This window comes from Antedon mediterranea, chromosome 1 (genome assembly GCF_964355755.1).
Source record: "Antedon mediterranea chromosome 1, ecAntMedi1.1, whole genome shotgun sequence".
Lineage (NCBI taxonomy): Eukaryota > Metazoa > Echinodermata > Crinoidea > Comatulida > Antedonidae > Antedon > Antedon mediterranea.
This window is the reverse complement of record NC_092670.1, coordinates 16595796-16616067: the sequence shown is the minus strand read 5'-3', so window position 1 is coordinate 16616067 and position 20272 is coordinate 16595796. Positions and strand designations below refer to the sequence as shown.

General features: G+C 32.5%; 2 protein-coding genes across 4 annotated transcripts in view; one reads left to right on the top strand and one right to left on the bottom strand.

Moving 5' to 3' along the window:
* Positions 1 to 280: 280 nt before the first annotated feature.
* LOC140058919 (uncharacterized) lies at positions 281 to 10912 on the bottom strand. 3 transcript variants are annotated; one of them, XM_072104711.1, is made up of 10 exons: positions 10792 to 10912; positions 8802 to 9015; positions 6331 to 6454; positions 5997 to 6080; positions 5361 to 5449; positions 5038 to 5208; positions 4548 to 4685; positions 3400 to 3455; positions 2751 to 2887; positions 281 to 2021 (listed from the first exon to the last, which is right to left on the bottom strand). In XM_072104711.1, the coding sequence occupies exons 2-10, from the start codon at positions 8964 to 8966 to the stop codon at positions 1711 to 1713; spliced, it is 1275 nt and encodes a 424-aa protein (XP_071960812.1). In that variant the 5' UTR covers positions 8967 to 9015; positions 10792 to 10912; the 3' UTR covers positions 281 to 1710. The 3 variants fall into 3 exon arrangements, with proteins under 3 accessions (XP_071960812.1, XP_071960821.1, XP_071960828.1); XM_072104720.1 differs by having other exon boundaries at positions 8802 to 8985; positions 10792 to 10817; XM_072104727.1 differs by lacking the exon at positions 8802 to 9015 and having other exon boundaries at positions 10792 to 10884.
* Positions 10913 to 11515: 603 nt separating this feature from the next.
* The window catches only part of LOC140058903 (protein CLEC16A-like), a 40823-nt gene continuing 32066 nt past the window's right edge, over positions 11516 to 20272 (top strand). The window contains exons 1-12 of the mRNA XM_072104690.1: positions 11516 to 11650; positions 12309 to 12437; positions 12804 to 12937; positions 14254 to 14321; positions 14599 to 14679; positions 15073 to 15178; positions 15938 to 16061; positions 16541 to 16727; positions 17187 to 17252; positions 17741 to 17857; positions 18294 to 18507; positions 19167 to 19278. Coding sequence (XP_071960791.1) covers positions 11574 to 11650; positions 12309 to 12437; positions 12804 to 12937; positions 14254 to 14321; positions 14599 to 14679; positions 15073 to 15178; positions 15938 to 16061; positions 16541 to 16727; positions 17187 to 17252; positions 17741 to 17857; positions 18294 to 18507; positions 19167 to 19278 — 1415 coding nt within the window. The 5' untranslated portion in view covers positions 11516 to 11573. The remainder of the gene's footprint in view (positions 11651 to 12308; positions 12438 to 12803; positions 12938 to 14253; positions 14322 to 14598; positions 14680 to 15072; positions 15179 to 15937; positions 16062 to 16540; positions 16728 to 17186; positions 17253 to 17740; positions 17858 to 18293; positions 18508 to 19166; positions 19279 to 20272) is intronic.

Here is a 20272-nt window from a genome sequence, read left to right as displayed (position 1 = left end):
TTGTGTTGTTTTTTGTGTATTTTCCATTCAGTATTCATGTTTTCTAGGCCTAGCATTATTGTAGCCTTGGTTATAAGATCATGTTGGAGGTATATTTAAGGCAGGTCAACCTTTGATCCCTGCCTTGAAGTACTACAGTATAAGTAAAATGTAGGTCCTATACTGTGTTTTATTAAAAATTATTCTACTTAAAGATCTACGAAGCCTCTGGTCCCAAAGTGGTCTTTATTTAGATAGTGGTATAGTTTTTTACAACTAATATATGTTTAGTTTGAATTTAATAAATTACTGTATATAGAAATAATTCAAAATATGGTTTCATTTTTACAGACAGCGGAAATAAGTGTGTGTATGTTAATTTATTGTTCAATGATCTTGTGTTGATAGATAAATTGCACAGAAATTATTATCGACTACCTTTCACCATCAAAATATTAACACTTAGATTTAGGAGTACCAGGGTGGCTAAAATGATAATTATTAACTACTTTTTAAAATCTATTTTGACAATCCTAGATCTGCCACACTGCCTTAATTACTTTAAAACGGATATAAAAATGTAGAGAATAAATTATTTTGACAAGGTTTTGTGTTCGCATATGGCAAAGTATAGAGTGTTGGGTAGAATGGTTTACAACCAAACTGTAACAGCATTCTCTCTTGAATCTCCTGCAAATTTGATTGAGTTAGAATGCACATATCATTTTTATTCTATACTTTAAAGCTCTGTCTACACTATCAAATTAGTTTGACAAAAAATTTGGCCAGATATGGTAGTGATATGCTTAAAGATACATTGTCCCTTTGACTAATTCCAAAATTTTTTTTTTTTTTTAATATTTAAAAAAAAAAGTGGGTCGTTTTGAAGTATCATAATAGTTATTAACGTTCACCAAAAATTAGTCGAAAAAACAAATCATTTAACTGAAATACAGACGTTTTTTTGTAAAAAAAATAACTTAGACTTCAAGTTTTCGATCAAAACATATCTCATAATGCAACGCGCTTGTTTGGCTACTCTGTATGCATAATCATAAAACTTCTTCGCGATCTGTGTGAAAACACCTTCTCAACCGTGACAAGTTGTAAACAATCCTAATTATCATATGTATAATGCATACACAGGGTTTGAAATCTTTGTTTACTTTCGCCTGCGACGATTTTCCAGACGAAATGTAATTAAATTAATTTACCTGTTAATTACGTAAACTTGTTGTTTTTGGCTCGAATTTTCGACTTAAAGTGAATAACTTTAATATTACTTTGATATGGCCAATTTAAATTTAGAATATTTTGACCTTCATTTTTTGTGTTTAAGGGACAATACATCTTTAAATATGCTAGTGATACGACATCATCATGTCCATATATGGGCACATCACATTTTTTGTCACATAAAGGTTGATAGTGTAGACAGAGCTTTAGAGACCATGTCAAAATGATTGTTACTGCAGTAACAAGCTGCTTATATAGCAAGCTTTTTTTTTGTTGGCACACATGGCATTTCATACATAATAAAATAAAATTTACAGAATCAAATCAAAAAGTCGACTGGTGGTACACGTACAGGAATACACAACAGACAATAACTAGAGACTATGGCATGTTTAACTCATAACCTGGTACATTAAAACTAACTAAATATCATGTTATTGCAGAAAAAGCAGTAGAATAATTTTGATATGATCCCTAAACCATAATAAGAACTCATTATTCTTCAACACTATATCCTTTTCCATCATCAAAACTATCAAGGACTATTTGTATCTTCTTTATTGCTAATTCGATATCACTTTTGCTTATATTTTGATGTACAACAGCGCGGATCGTAGTCTTGGAGCCAGGAAACATCTTCAAGTTGACGATGCAACCAAGCTTGCTTTCCTCTTCCTCGGTGACCCTGGCCATTGCCTGGCAGATTGACATCGGGTTGATACCTTTATTAACCTTAATCATGACCATGTTGCTAAGGACATCTTCTAAGCAAACACTCAAGTGGTCGTTTTTAATGTCAAGAATTCCTGTAACAGTAAACAGAGATTTTGTAAGCAACTTTTATTTAAGTTAGTAAACCAACCTGCCTACACATGTATATCATCATGCCCATATATGGACATGATTCATATTAATACCATACTTAGGCATATTACTACCATATTTAGGCCATCACACTTTTTTTGTCAAACTAGTTTGATAGTGTAGACAGAGCCTAAGTTATACATCTAGTACACAAATTTAAGATTTGACTAAGTCGAGTAGTAGATTGGCTAAGACTGAGGTGCCGCAAATCATAAAATCATCACACATTCAAGTCTCTCCTTGACCGTAGTGTTCTTGGATGAGGATTTAAAACTGGAGGTCCAGTGTACATATCTAACTTGTATGCACTTTAATGAACCCAGTGTGCCATCTTTTGATAAAGTATAGTATATACTTTGTTGTACTGGTCTATCGCAGCCCTGTTGTCGTGGACACACAAATGAGTGGAGCTGTACGACACAAATACTAATTGTACGCTCAGTTAGGCTGCGAGACGGTGGTTATAGATGTACATTAGTTAATGCTAATCTAATACAGTTGAATAATATGAATACAGTATCTTTTATTGATATTACACTGCATTACTTTCATCATCTTTTTTTTTATTTCATAATACTAATCTATAATATAATTACTATAATATAAGTGAGTTGTTAGCTCTTCACTAATTAAAGTTTTTTTAAATTAAATCCCTGTAAGTATATCCTTACCTTGTGCAAGTCTTTTAGCATTATCATGATCCATTTTGATCTTTTCTGTTGCTCTGTCTAGGCCAAGCAATGCAGCTGCTGCTAAGATTCCTGCCTGTCTCATGCCACCTCCAAGTACTTTACGATGCCTTAAAGATCTATCAAAAGTAATTGTAAGATTCATTTCATTAGATTTTAAAGTTTATAGATCTGTCATATTTTTGTGTTAGATCTTTCATGACGTTTTTCCAGAGATCATTCAAATATCTGCATATAATTCTTAACATTAAACCATTCATGAAAATGTAAGTGTGCAAACAACTCATTTTACCTCAAAAGCTGAAGAACTTCGGCAAATCGCAGACCAAGGTTACTAATAGGGGCGCTGCTCTACAACTAGCAAAGCTACAGTACTCCTGGCAACCACTAACATCTAGTCATTGCCAGATAAAGACTTGGAAACAAGTCAAAACGTTGCACACATACATATTCATGAATGGTTTAACGTAAATAATGATATACAGATGGTTAATAAAAAAACAGATGAAAACATTTTTCGAAGATCATTAAAATATGTCGAGAATTTAATTATTGAAGAGCTGTTTTATAATCATTCAATTTTTAGTAGTCTGAAGAGTAGATTTATATTCATGATAAAAATTGAACTAACCTGTCTATAAATGCTTTGCTACCAGCAATGATTGAACCGACAGGCGCTCCCAAACCCTGTTACCAAAGAAGTAAAAATAAGTAAACTTTATCTACTGTAGTTATACAACATACAGATTAGTGCGGTGGTGGATCCAGTGTTTTGAAATAGAGGGGGTTGGGGGCCTAGAAATCAACAAATGGAGTGCTATGTCCTATCTTTAGCATTGAAATCGCTTCCCCCACAATTTCTGGATCTACATATGTAGTGTATGACTGCTGTACAGTATAAAAGACATATTTATAGTCATAATTTGTAGTCACATCATGTAAATAAAAGTTGACATTTAAATGTGGTGCATAACCCAGTTATACTTCAGGGAAACATGCAATAAATCAACGTAGCTATGCTCACGGCCAACAAGGATACATAACATTAGGCCTCTACATAGGTCGTGGTCTGCTATAAATCTATACACAGTGTGAAGCTTAACCCTCTTATAAATCATTGAAACTGCCATAAATAATGTAGCTATGATAGCTCCAACTAAGCTACACAAACACATAAACCCAAATGTTTCAAGTACAATTACCTGGATGGTAAACAGGAGTAACTTTAACAAGGTGGTTGAACCCACAAACTAATGTTGTTATCTTATCTGTAACTTGATTGTATTGTGGTGCAGTCTCACCATACTTTCAGTATTAGGGCACGGTCCCAGAGGATATACTGTTGAAATAGTTTACTAGAACATAGACTAACTTAATTATGGTATGGCTTCGATTATTATCAACAACAGTGTTTAAGAATAGATAAACCATTTTGGCACATAACATGGTTGCTAACATCCTACATCCCACAATCCTGGGTGCAAATCTTGAATCAAGACATCTTCGTAGCTAAACAAATGCCACTGCATAAGCCTCATGACAGCATGTGGGTCAGATGTTTAGCCCTAATCTGACATTGTTCTACTGAATACTAATACTAAATTAATTCTCAGATAGGACCTGCCCAGCTTTAATACCTAGACCACTGACCTACTTAATAGTGTACTTATCAAGAATGAACTTTGGTTTTATTCTGTTATTGGTAATTAACGTTTTGTTAGATTTTGTTTTGTCATTTTTCCAAAACCTCCTCCATAAATATATAAAAAATAAACAAACCTTTGAGAAGCACATAGATATTGAATCTGCATATTGGCAGATATTTTGAGGTGCTGTATCCATTGCAACAGCAGCATTCATCAACCTAGCACCATCCATGTGAACTGATAGATTATGTTTGTCCGCAACTTTACGTACCTAATAAAAGACATTAAAAAACATTGTTGTTGTGCTAATGTTTTGCCATTAAACATTTGAAACTTATTGATTGTAAAGCACTGTCTACACTATCAAACTAGTTTGACAAAAAAGTGTGTGCCCAAATATGGTAGTGATGTGCTTAAATATGGTAGTGATATGACATCATCATGTCCATATATGGGCAAATATTTTTGATATAAAGTTTGATAGTGCAGACAGAACTTTAGACATTTTGAGATTATTATATTTCAAAATAGTTTTTAAGGAAACATTTTCTTTATCCTTCTCCAGTTTACTGTAGGTGTATAGAATATTGTGCCATACAATTTAAATAAATAACATTACTTACATCTTTCAGAAACTGTAGAGGGAGTGGTTTACCCCCAAATGTGTTTTCTACGCATATTAGCCGCGTGACTGTTAGGTGTACATCATCACTTCGGATCTTGGACTCGGCTTCTTTGATATCGAACGTCCCATCATCTTTGTTTTTGACAGTTCGCGGGTGGACTCCTGCAAGCTAAATGAAGGTAACACATCTACACATACTTATATACACATATACTGAGACTACACATTGAACTGCACTAAAGCATTCATGCATTGATGTCACATTATAGGTGTACAAAAAAAGGTGCTGCAGTATTTTGTTATAATTAACCATAATAATACCTGTGATATTCCACCTTGTTCCCAGATAAATATATGACTTTGATCGCCTAGTATGACCTCTTCCCCTCGTCCAGGACAGTGTGACATTACTGACAAGAGAAAGATAAAAATCAGTCAACATTAGTATAGGCTAATCGAAGGTGGGATAACAACAGAACTTCATTTTACAATTTTTAGGCCCTGGGCTTCTGTCATTCAAGATCCTGGATCCACCGCTGATTAGAATATTTTTGTGGATTTCAGACTGCAGGGGTTTTGGTTCGAATCATGTATGTGTCATGTAATATGACATCACAGCACACAAACTTAGCCTCTGTATGACAATTTATATAGCTACATCATTAATTCTTATAGCGCATATAAGTAGGCTAAGTCTGGGTTCCAGATGGAGTTTTGACTTAATATTAGTAAAAAGATAAATATTTTGGCACATATGGCGTTACATAAACGTCGACTGGTGGACTAACATAAAAAAGACAATAAATACAGACTCAGGGCAAGTCTAATAGGCTTCCAAAGCACATAAAGGAAAACCGACCGAGATAGCATCCTGTTGTTTTTAGGAATTGCCATTTCCTGCAAAACACCCATAAAAAGACAATTGTTTATATGGAGTACAATTTTGTAGTAACAAACCTGAAATAAGGTTAGCCATTGTCCCTGAAGGTACAAACAAAGCTGCCTCTTTACCAAGTAACGAGGCACATCTTTCTTGCAACTCTGAAATCAAAATATTTAAAACAAATGAAATAAACAGATGAGCTACCTTTACCACCACCCCAGATGCCTGTATCATCGCCACATCATCATCGTTTTATTTATCACTACGAAAGATATACAGTACTCAGGGTGATTTTAAAGTGTAGTTTAAAACCTTTCCCAGGACCATTACGATCATAACAAACGCACAAACACCCTCTCTTATAAAAGAGAGATATCTTAATTATTTAATGCAACAATTTGTATTTACTGTTGACAGTAGGATCTTCACCGTAAACGTCATCTCCAACCTCTGCTTCCGCCATTGCTTTACGCATTTCAGCATCCGGTTTGGTCACTGTATCGCTCCTCAAATCAATCACATGACCAGAATTCTACAGTGGTATGGTAAACAAGAATTTAATTGAGGTGGTATTAACTTTTGTGTTAATTCCTCTAAAAATATGTTCATTATTTTTAGTATAAAAAAGTATTAGTTTTACTGTTTTATAATAAGCAAGAGCGTAGGGCAAAAATTCACTGACCATTTTGCATGTGGGTTTATATAATAAATTCTAGGTAATGCACTTTGTACTGCTTTCTTTCCATGGAGAATAATGTACAGTATACCCTTGAGATTAGCACTCTATAACAAGATCACTAATAAGTTCTCCATAGGGAGCAAAGAACCAACATCTCTCTAGGGAGCTTAAAATGTACTATAGTACAGTACAGTATGCGCTGCAGTTATATAATCCAATAATTGGGATAAATATTTATGACACTGAGGTTAAATTGTCATTTCCGTGTGGATTAAAGATCAAGGAAAGCAATAATTCATTCATAATATAAATCAAGATTATTTTTTTCCACAAACCATTCTTGTCAAGTCAAGCAATGTAAACAAGCGAGCAACCAACATATGTAAATAATAATGCAAGATATTCCAAAGGTTGACATTTGACCTCTATGGGTCTCTGGCCCACTTTATAACTCATAAACTAGGTCAATCCTAACTAGACCTTCGCTTCATATTACTACAGGGAACAGGATGTAAGGTGAAAACAAAATAATTGAGTAAAAGGAACAATCTTGTATGAAATCAACTTTGATCCTTCTAAACCTAAAAAAGTACAATATTTCTTTCATTTTTAATGTATCACTTTTTTTAAACATCACTGATAATATTATGTCTTATAAAGTCCAAAGTGCTACAGCTGTTTGATTATTTTTTAGAATCTAAGGAAATAACAAAATAAAGTGTTGGGTTTCGTGTGTCCTCACCAACCTCACAACCAGACTAGAACTTTCAGCTAAACATAGGACATGAGGAAGGGAAACAGACGCAAGTAGAGTACTGACTAGCAGTGGCTTTTCTGAATTTATGCATTGGACTTTCTTGAGGTTAAATGAATTTAAGCCAAACATCGGGGGCTCGGGTCTTTGTGTTACGCCACTGCCAAACATAGGACACAAGAAAAGGACAGACATGCAAGCAAACAAGAAGTGGCTTCTTTGAATTTATCCACTGTCTTTGGTCAAATTATTTGCGTTGCATGCTAGTGAGAACTAAGCTTTAATCACCCCCGCCCCCAATCTCAGACATATTTCTGAAATGAAACATCATGGGCTACCCCAAGTGTGTGCGGCTTGGTAGAGTTAACTATAGCAGTTTTTATTTAATTCATAAACTTGAATTTAAAAAAAAAAACTGCTTTAAGAGGAAATATTTCCTCCAAGCTTTAAATAAACTGTAATTTGTACTTTAGCAATAACATCTGCTTCATTTATCCCAAGGCTATGTAAGTTAAATCCTAAACTGACTCCAAATGGTAAGCATTATCATAAGTAATTCTGCATACCATACTTAGAAACATTCCTTACCGTACTTAAAGTATTATTGATAAAACTATAAGCTTTAAAAATGATTCTGTATCCAATAATGACCATGAAAAAATGAATTATGTGGAAATTAATATATAAATGTATACTACTACATACTAAAATATAAAAAGAAATTTCTTAGTAAATTTATACAAAATTGTTCATGTTTTAATAATAAGGAATGATTTAGAATGCATGCATTTAATACTTACTAATTTCTAGAATGTATGTTACTACATAAATCACATTAATACACAAGACATTATAAATGATCATGCTATAATATAATAAATCACCACATTTCTGAATCTGGGTAATTGTTGCTACATCCAGAATTTTGCCACAGATTCTCCATTGAAATTAATTGGTAACAACAACATGCAAAGATTTGTATTACATGTATAGCATGTACCAGACAGAGTAGAGCATATAACAAGGGGGGACTTTCACTACCCCAAAATTTGCATTTTCCCTACCCTGGATCTTATATTTCCCTACCCTGGATCTTACATTTCCCTACCCCTTGGATCTTATATTTCTCTACCCTGGATCTTATATTTCTCTACCCTAGATCTTATATTTCCCTACCCTGGATCTTATATTTCCCTACCCCTTGGATCTTACATTTCCCTACCCCTTGGATCTTATATTTCTCTACCCTGGATCTTATATTTCTCTACCCTAGATCTTATATTTCCCTACCCAGGATCTTATATTCCTTTACCCTTGATCTTACATTTCCCTACTCCTTGGATCTTATATTTCTCTACTCTGGATCTTATATTTTTCTACCCTGGACTCTGAATCTTTCATGCAAATTGTAGCTCTAAAAAATCATGCAACTTGCTTAAAACTCACCAGCGCAGCAGGAACATTATGGTAACAACAAACACCAGACAGTGGCAGATTGTGAGCTGAACAGGATGGTGCATAAATATGTGAGAGGTCCGCTTGAGGGCGGAGTGGGGTGCCATGCAAACGAAACAAACGTTTAAGCTGATTGGCTATGAAGAATCTTGGCATCTTCAAAAGCTTCTATTAACTACAGTAATAATTTTGGCACACATAATTACTGCAATGTGAAAAGCAAAAACAAGTTTTTATAGGTTTTATCAGGGCTTGAAATTCACTTTCATCTCCCAAAATTGCTTGGTTGATTGGTCAATATTCTGTTTTTTTTTTTAAACCTTGCAAATGCTTAGTAGTAGTGAATTTCTAGCCATGATTGTATACTGTATGATAATGGAGTAAGATATGGTATGATATTATTAGTATTATTAATCACAAAACGATCACAAAAGCAACAGAATTGAAAATATATTTAAAACTACCTGCAAATTATATAAGGAAATTTGAAATATAGGTCAACAATGTGCAGGATTTAACAGAGGTCACAAGCATTGACTTATTATCCTCATTTAAGTACAAATTTACATAAATGATAATGTGGTTGAAAATAATAATATTAGATCACAATAAAAACAGTGCTAAATTATTTAGTGTCTGTATCATTGTGTATTGTGCCATGCATATTTAATCTAAAACATCTAAATACTAATAATATGTTAAACAGACATACTAATGGTAAATAATTTATGTTAAAAATGTCATAATTTATGTTGAAAATGGAAATACTAATATTAATTTCTGTTAACATTGGAAAAAAACTAATAATTACATGGAAATACGAATAGTTTAATGTTAAAAATGAAATACTAATTTTATGTTAATAATGGAATTACTAATTTTTAAAATTCACTGAAAATAATAAATTAAAGTGAATTTTATTTTATTCAAATAAATCACCATGGTAATGACTTGTGGTAAATCACAGAGAAAGCAGATTAGGTCACCTATTTTGTTATTATAAATATTTCCAGTGTAAACTAATAAGCCTGCCTTAATCAAAATGTGGTCTACTTATTTATTATAATAATATGTTATAATAACAGTAAACTCATAAAAGGAGATTTTCTGATTCATAGTATTTTTGGCTATTAAATTGTTGAGCTACCTTTATAGAAACACTTAATGATAATTTTTGTACAAAAAATGAATATATATATAGGCTATATGGTATATATTTATTAATTAATATCAGCTGCTGCTTTTACGAATTTTTTTCAACTTTCGTAAGTTGGAAAAGCTCTGAAAAAATCTGTAAAAGAAGCAGCTAATATTATAACTACTTAAAAAATTGGAAAAAAAAACCTTCGGCACGTTTTCCGAAATGTATAATATATATTGAAAAATAGTGAATAACAAATCTCATTTGTTTTAAACAAGTTCATTTTTGTTGCTCAGGGATTGAGTTTGTGTAATATTAAATATTTAGTACTAAATTAAAGGATTAAACTGTCTACTTGAAAATACTTGTGTAACAACAAAGGTGTTAAATTGACAAGGATGTAATCAAATTTACTTTGCAGTTCTATTTTTAATGATTTGATCATTACTCCATGATTTGATATAATTAGAAATTATAATAATATACAACAATGATAATTATTTTAATGTTGGGTCTAGACTGACAGTCAGGTGTCAAATTTATTTAACACTCAAATGCAAAATGTCATTATTATTTACTGCCACATGTCATACTTTACTAATACACAAAAAGCTATACAGTGAAAATAATAATTCTGAGTTTAACAGAGAAACACCCGTCTAAATATCTAATTTCAGACTGATGAGCAAGAAGGGATAATGCCACACTTCCATTAACACAACCCATCATGATAATGTGTGTGGTACCTCATGGGTGGATATTTCATCCTCCCCACCATGCACCATCTCCCCAAAAAAGGTTCAACAGACTTTAAAATACTAGCATAAATATAATTCTTACCTCGGTTCCTAAACTGTACTTTTTCGTTGAATCCATAATAATATTCTAAATAAATTAAATGTATAAAAATGAGTGAAATATAAAATAAATGCTGCAATGTATTGATCACCACCTCTCCCACTCACGCCAACAAAACAAATGAAAATGTGGAAATCAATCAAGCGTGTTAGGAAAAGCAAAATGTATTGAACTTTGACATGTGCTTATCTTTAATGAAAGGAAAGCCAATCACTGATCTGCGCTTATTATATATTTATTATTTTTATTATATTTCAAAAGTGCTCATTTACTAAGTTAATTTAAAAACTTCATTGAAAAATGATACTGATGATCGATTATGATAACGCCAAAATGATACTGAGGATGATAACGCCAAAAAAATTCTGAAGATTTATATTTATATTATATTTCAATAAAAGTTTATCTGTAGATTAAAATCAGGCCCCTAGGCCTAGGTCTAGACCTAGGATTATTCGTTTTTGTGAATCGGTCTATTATAAATCACAATGATTAATTGTTTATGTTCTGTTTTTTTTCCTATTATTTATGCAAAACATAATGGGAAACAAAAGTGTTGTGATAATCTCAAAATTAACAATGTCGCCCTCTATTTTATATTATGACCTGTCCTCTCTCTAGCTAGCTATCTAATCGATTTGTTTTTGTGTGTTACGTTACGTCCGTAGTATACGTATTTACTTTTTTTTCGCTTTGTAAAATCAAAGATGTCGTCGAACCGATCAGACGAAGTTGATTAAAATATCTCAAAAATCGACGTAAATATGTTCGGTAAACAGAAAAATTGGTTTGGATCTAGTTACTCTAAACCTAAAAATGTTCATTCACTTGAAAATCTTAGGTATGTTCATCATTTCAGGAATAAATTGGTAAATGTTTTGTCTGCTGGTAGGCCTACTAGGCTAGGGCCAGGCCAGGCCTGGCCTCTAGGTTCCACCAAAAAGGCATCTCTAATGGACTGAGCTGCTCGGCTTCCCCAGTTGGCTTGCAACATTGGCGTATATGGCCTTGGGTTATCATTAATTGTTTTTTTACATATCACATACATGTATTATATTCTAGAATAGGTTCATGTGTTTTTTTAATTTAAAATAATAGTTGGTCAACAAACAGGAAACAAAAATAAAAATCATTATGAAAGTTAGGCTACACTGTATCCTTTTTAGTATGCTACTGTAGGCCTACAATGATTTTATTAAGCAGGCTTGCTTAATAGTGTATATACCTATATCTAGAATATAGTAAAATCTTTGTAAATTCATAATTAAAGTAGGCTTTAAAACTATAGAGTAATGTATCCAATGTTTTAAAACCTATGTAATTGCAAATATTATAATTGATTTTTTTATGTGTAATTAATTTATAATTTAATGTTTTTTTTCTAATCTTTGATAATACATTGAATCAGTCATGTGAGACAATTTGTACACATGTTTTTAGATAACCATTTCAATATGCAAAATTGTTAATTTTTTCTGGATATTTCTTTATATTTACAGATACCTACACCATGTGTTAATGAAGAATGCAGTAGTGACCGACTCCAATAGAAGTTTATTAGTAGAGACACTAAGAGCAATCTCTGAAATTCTTATCTGGGGAGATCAGAATGATAGTTCTGTATTTGAGTATGTTAAAGCTTCTAACGAACAAAGTGGGCCCCTTCAAATATTAAGTATAGCATAGAACCCTTACTAAGGGAACATATTCAGGGGTCCAAAAAAGTGTCCCCTGAATAGGGGTCGGCTATACAGTAGTTTTTAAATATATATTTCCCCTCGTTTGTTTCTCATGAAAGTTTCCCCTTAATAGAATGGGTTCTATAGATCTCAAAGTTGTAGATTTAATGATTAAACACTATAATGTACAATTTAATAAAAAAAAACTTTTATAATGTCATGCTTCTATAGTTGCACATTCTATTTCCCACATAGTGTGTTGTATTTAAACATATTTTTATAAGATATGTTTTAACATACCATATTTATTTTCAGTTTCTTTTTGGAAAAGAACATGTTGGTATATTTCCTTAAGATCTTAAGGCAGAAAACAAGTCGATATATATGTGTACAACTACTGCAAACACTTAATATTCTGTTTGAGAATATAAGAAATGAAACTTCACTGTGTAAGTTTTATATTTCTTTGTAAGCTATTGCTCCCAAATGTGTTTTTTTAGTGGATATATTTTTTAATGGAGTGTATAAACATTTGAAACCCAACTTGTTGAGAGTTTAGTTTGTCATATAATCCTGCTTACTATTTTTCTCTAGTACTTGTAATTTTTTAATTCAACAAACTAGAAAGCCACTTCGAGAGTGCATACCTCCGCCTACTTTAAAATTCTCCTACATAAGATTTCTCCGGTAAAAATAAAATATATATTTGTGTGTGTCTTAATGCTGTTTGTGATTTAGGCTAATTTCACTACAAGCATGTGTATGCGAGTTTGGTTTAATGGTTATGTAACCAGCCTTTTAACAATTAGCTTCAATTGACTAACAATAGAACAGCAACGCGAATATCAAACAAGTGAATTTGAAAAGAAATAGGTTTTTTTAAACTACTCGAATCAAAAAAAGTGCACATTAAATCAAATTATGTTTTAAAATTACAAATCACAAATTATAACTCTTGTCTCTTGTACAAAAATGAAGTTTTTTGGACAAGTAGTTCTCGAGAAAATGCAATTTCAGTTTACTTGTTACTTTAAGACTGCTCGCCGGCTTTTGAAAAATTCTGTCCTATTTTTTAACACTAGCAGGTCTGAAAAATATACTAAAAAGTGGTCCAGAATTGGGACCATGGTTCCAAAATGTAATGGAATGGTCCTTGACCACATATCTATCTGTACATTCATTTTGGTAAAGATCTTGTAATTACTTTTTGAGTAATCCTGCTAACAGACAGACAAACAAACACACGCTACCGATTACATATACCTCCTTGGCGGAGGTAAATTATGTTAAGTACATAAATTTAGTTGGTGATAGGCTTGTTTTATCTTAATAGGTATCATCATCTTCTTCCTATACTATGCAAAACCTCATTTGAGTATAGACGCACATGGGTTGGTCACATTTTTTGCAGCCGGCCTTCCTAATTTTCCTTAAATTTTGTGTTCCACACGTTTCATAGTATTACATTTTTGTTTTTTTTTAACCATTTTGGAATCCCTCTAGTGATGTTGACTCCACAGCCTCTTCTGGTAGTTTGTTCCAAAGAGAGATGGTGGAAAAAACATATGTACATGTACATATTTGTACCTCTGTCTGTGACCTCTGGTGGCTATACTGTACCTTGTCACCATTGGTCAATTGTTTTTGTTGACAATAAAGAGATTACAGTACTACTGTATTATGTAATTTAGAATATAATACTCTTGTAGTGTCTGACCATAACTTTAAACAATTTAGATAAAAATACAATTTGTTTTTTCTTCAGATTATCTTCTATCCAACAATCATGTTAATTCAATCATTGTTCACAAGTTTGATTTCTCAGATGAAGAGGTAAATTAATTTTTGCCATCCTAATTTGCTTTCAGTTGATTTGAACAAACACATACAAATTGTCCTTGCCTGTCATAATATTAAATACAATATAAACACCACAAACAGAAGACCAAATGAATCACAATACTGTATATCACAAATGGGAAAATACTGGTACAGTTTACTGTACCAGTACATTAAAATGCATCATTGCAGATGGAAGAAATGATTAATAAACTGATGAATGATTGAGTGGTTTTTTTATTGTATCCTAACATGTTGTTCTTGTTCTAAGGTTTTGGCTTATTACATATCATTTCTCAAGACACTTTCATTGAAGTTGAATTCACACACCATTCACTTTTTCTACAATGAGGTAAGTAGAGCCAACTAGTGCTAGATATTATGAATCTTGTCTAGTACTATAGTAGCTGGATGAGTTGAGTGGATTTTGTACAATGTTTTTAGCCCATGGTTTAGTTAAATTTTATTCTTTGTTTTATTTGCTATTTTCAATAAACATTGAGAAAACATACCAGGATGACCCATAATTCTGAAACGGCTTATTTCCAACAAGCAATTTAAGTTACTCAAAATAATAGGAAGACCGACATTGACAATTACAAACACATATTATTATGTTAATATGGTTTTATGCTAGCTAGCAACCATACAACAGTTTGACTCAGCCAGACCTTTAGGCCTCTGACGATTGTTAACAAAAATTGTTTTATTAATTCATTCATTAATTTTTTCTTATTTCGCCCAGCATACAAATGATTTTGCATTATATACAGAAGCCATCAAATTCTTCAACCATTCTGAAAGTATGGTACGCATTGCTGTCAGGACACTCACACTCAATGTTTACAAAGGTAACACCTTAATATCACTTTTTACTAATAATAATGATATGGTAGTCTTATATAGTGCCTAAACCTCTGTCTTCACTATCAAACTAGAACAATTTTGATGTGCCCAAATATGTCATCATGTCGATATATGATCGTGAAGACAAGGCCACAAAGTACACATAAAAGCGATCCATTAAATGTCCTAAGATAACCAAAAAATGAAGAAGAAACAGATGAACCATTTACAACGCTCCGTTCTCCAGAACAAAATTCATGACCACACTTAAAAAATTCAATTCAAAGCTTCATTCCTGTCTACAACCTAGACTAATACTATCGACCAGAAAAGCAATGATAGAAGACCTGACAATTTCATGTCATGGAATACTGTCAATATATAGGTTTGGTTTGGTTGGTATCTTTGTTTTGGTATCTTTGTTTTGGTATCTGTGTGTTTATTGTGTTGTAAGTGTACTTGGGCCAACAGGAGTGGAGTTGTGGCTTGGTGGTTATGATGCTTGGCTACCACTCTAAGGGTCCTGGGTTCAAGTCCCGTCACATGTCAGGATTTTTTCTAAGGACCAAATTACTCCACTCCCAAAGACTTGTAATAAGACTTTGTTTATGTAGAGCATCTTGTGTATATGTTTGTCTTGTGAACCTCTGAGGGTCCCTAATGATCAGCAATAGCTGGATGGATCACCCTCATTAAATATGGTTAAAAAAAAAAAAACAATTTTAGTTTTTTTATTCACAAGTTGTTTTTATTTTTTATTTTAGTTGATGATGAAGCAATGCAAACGTACATACGTAACAAGACTGCTGTTCCTTACTTCTCAAATCTGGTCTGGTTTATTGGTAACCATGTTCTTAATCTGGACAACTGTGTCAGGAATGATGTTGAGTAAGTTCATATAAAGTCTCTGTCTACACTAACAAAAATGTGATGTACCTGGATATCATAGCACTACCATATTTGGACATAGCACTACCATATTTGGACATATCACTACCATATTTGGACATATCACTACCATATTTGGGCACAACTCACTTTTTTGTCAAAGTAGATTGATAGTGTAGATAGATCTTTAGAATATCTACTCAAATTAAGTATTAACTAGTTTGACAAACAAAAAATTGTGCCCAAATTTGGTAGTGATATACCCAAATATGTTAGTTATATGACATAATCATATATAAGCATATCACATATTTTGTGTTACATAAAGTTTGATAGTGTAGACAGAGCTTAGCCTTTAATATTATGCATATTTAAACTGCAGTTTCATCCGATGAGATCATTTCAGGAATGTGTGTTAAATCTCAGTTTCTTTCTTCACTTTTCTTAAGCCAAGAGTGCTCGAATATTTTTCTTTTTAGTCATCAAAGCAAAGACCGCTTGTCAACATTGGTGGCGGAACACTTGGACCACCTGCATTATGTAAATGATATCTTATCGCTTGGGATTGTAAGACTTAATGATGTTCTGACTGACCACCTGCTTAATAGATTATTCATTCCACTTTATGTTGACTCACTGACTAGAAACAACGGTGTTGGTAGTTTGGTAAGTATGTACATTACTTGTTTGTATTACTTTAGTGTCAATGTAAGTAAAAAGATTGATGGGTAAGTAACAACAGTCAGTAGCATTAGTTCATAAGTATAGGCAGACCAGGACATTTCTTGTAACAAGCCGATTTTTTCAGGAAAGGTCCAGAACTATGATTGGAAATTTTTAAAATAGAACTGTGTAAATTGTATATTTTTATTTCCACATGTTTTCGTAATCTGAATTGCTCGATCTGGATTATTTGACCTTTTAGTTAAATACACTAACTATAGAAGATATTCTGATAGTCGGTGACTCATTAAATACATTATCAACTTATTAATTATTTTAGATTGGAAAAACTCTCTCAAACAGCTTACATGGTATTTCATACAAAATATACTCCAATAGTTATATTATTTCTTCTATTTATATTTCTTGTAAATTAATTGTTTTACTCTTTTTAAATTACAGGATAGTAAACAGCAGGATAATCACACTCACATCAGCTCTGTTGTCTCACTGTTCCTTTTATCACAAGTAAGCCTAATGTTTTAAAACTACTGTAGTAAACAATTTGTGACTGATACCTTCTTTTGATGCTGGGCCAGTATGCGCCGCTGTCAAGCTCTAAACTTTTATTCAATAATTTTTGTAGACACACATTAGGCTCTGTCTACACTATCAAACTTTATGTATCAAATGTGACGTGTCCTTAAATAGACATGATGATGTCATATCACTACCATATTTAGGCATATCACTACCATATTTAGCCACATCACACTTTTTTTGTCAAACTAGTTTGATAGTATAGACAGAGCTTTATATACGTATGATACAGGATCACATGGTATTTCTGATAATAAGCTTATTCCAGCGTCTTAAGCTCTGTCTACACTATCAAACTTGTGACATGTGATAAAAAAATATGATGTGTCATATCACTACCATATTTGTGCATATCACTACCATATTTAGACACATCACGTTTTTTATTTGATTTCATTAACCATTCTTTTACTTAGGTGTTCCTAATCCTTAAACATGAACCAATTGTGTCAACACTTGCTGATATTATATTCAATGGTAATGAAGATACAGTAGCCCAACAACCTACTGATATTAGTGGTATTGAATGTGAAGTAAGTTTATGCATTATAATCATATTGACCCTTGCAAGTGAGTTGATTGGTTGTCCTATAGGTGTTTATTTGGTGTATTACAAATTAATTAAAACCTGTGAACAGTGTGTGTGACTGATGCTGAGCTGGTTAACAAAGAAGATTTGAAGTTCTCAGACTTTGCAGTACACCTGGTGGTATCAAACAAGAATTTAAAATACCCAGTTTTGCCTAAGTGAAGATAGTTAAGAAGTGTATATGGAAAATGTAGGCTTCATTAATAAAACCAGTTTTTTTATATTATAGAATTAATTTATAAAACAATTACACAAAAATATTTGTCTAGGTTATTTTTTAAACTGACTTAAGCAATATCAAAACTGACTTAAGCAATATAATTGTTAAGCCTGTTTGATAAAACTGAAATCCACACTACAATTATATTGTATCATTTTAGATTTTAAATGGAAAATTGAGGGCATTTGTTGCTCCAGAAATCTCTCTTGAGCAATCAATGGAGAAAGTGAGAGAAAGTGCCGGTACTCCAATCCAATCACGAAGAAGACCAAATTACAGAGATGTTGATTCACCCACTGAAAAAATAGAATATTCCATTCCAGAACCAATGGGTAGTAGCAGTCACTCTGACTCTAAAGATACAGACGAAAAAAGTAAATTTAAGTCTTCAATAAATACATTTTTTTTTAGTTTGCATTCTTGCATATTTAAAAACAATAAGCAATTATTATTAACAATTACCATTAATGGAAAGTTGTATGTTAAAGCCCTGTTTACACTACTACAATATGGAAATTTGTTGTTGTTGTAAGCTCAGGGTTTGCTACTTTTTAGGGAATTTTATGGTACGTGTACAAGTTTAAATTTATTGTTAAATACATGGTAATTGTAATTCAATGTAAGTTGTATTCCAAGGTTCAAAAACACGAGAAAAATACATACAAAAAAAAATACAATATATTTGCTAGTTACCAAAAACGGTCATTGTGTCCATCTGCAGGAATCTGTAGACTTTGATTCGCTTAGTTTACAAGCATCAATAAACTGGGTGGTTAAGAAGGTGGACTGCTTATCTTTTGCAAACTATTTTTCTGCAGTTTGCCCAAGTTTATCAGCGTCAACACTAGCAAACTTTAGAAAACTTTTCTAGAAAAGTTTTAAAAATAAAGTGTTTCCTAGTATAGATGGGAATAATGCTATTAATAATAGTCAGCTACCCCTTTTATGTCAAATACTAGTTTCAATCGTAATGGCTTGTTTTTTAAGCAGCCTAGGGTGTCAGTTATACAATAGATGTGCTTATATTTTGCAGGTGATACTACAGATTCAAATCAGCCTGTATCGTTAGTTGTTAATAATTGTACAGATGAGGAGAAGTCATTGGCAGCTGTAACAAGTAAGACTGAAATGACACTAGCTAACAGGTCAGTGGGTTCATATTTTACATCACTTACTGCTATTAATAATGTTATTAGTTTTTTGTAGATTACTTGAGCTCTGTTTACACTGTCAAACTTTACGTGACAAAAAATGTGATGTGCTCATATAATGTACACGATGATGTCATAACAATACCATATTTGGGCACATCACACTTTTTTTGTCAAACTAGTTTGATAGTGTAGACAGATCTTTATAATAATTTCTATATATGTTACAATGTATTATGCACCTTAGTAAACCAAATATATACTGAATCAAATGTGAGAGAAGGGTTATTATTTTATAATTTTGTTTGGTTGTAATGAAGGTGTGAAACAGACTTATCTGTTCCGTAGCCTAGATTTGCTTTACTTTTCCAAATATATATTTTCGTGTCATTGCCTACAAAAATGAAATTATTTTTTTTTTACATTGTGATTAAGAGATCACAAATAGGCACCTAGACCTGGGTTGCGGAATAGTGGGTGTATTCACCAATCACAATTAATGCTTGGTTCCCACTAGAGACGCAAAACAAGGACGTAACGCAACGTAAGTGATTTGACCAATCAAAAGTGATGGATTATTCAAACTGTCGGTTGCCATTGGTCAACTTGCTTACGTTGCATTTACGTCCTAGTGGGAACCAAGCTTAAGTGAGATATTTCCCTTGAATATTAAGTGTTTGAGGATTTCCCTTAAGTGGTGTTCAGTTTGTTAAAAGAGTTTTTAAGAGTGTTTTGCCTCAGTATACCTGTTGAATACAGCCACTGGTTACTAAACTGTTTAGTAGAATGCAATAGTGTTACTAATAGAATGAGCATGAACATTACAGAACACTAATCTGAACATATTTCTTGAAAATTGAATGATAACTTTATTACTTTCCATCCTCCATCCAAAAGAAAAATTCGGAGGTAGGTGGAATTGAAATTAGATATTGTTTAAATCGCTGCTTAAATACTTCATCATTGTTTATTTGCCAGTCTGGTTAGA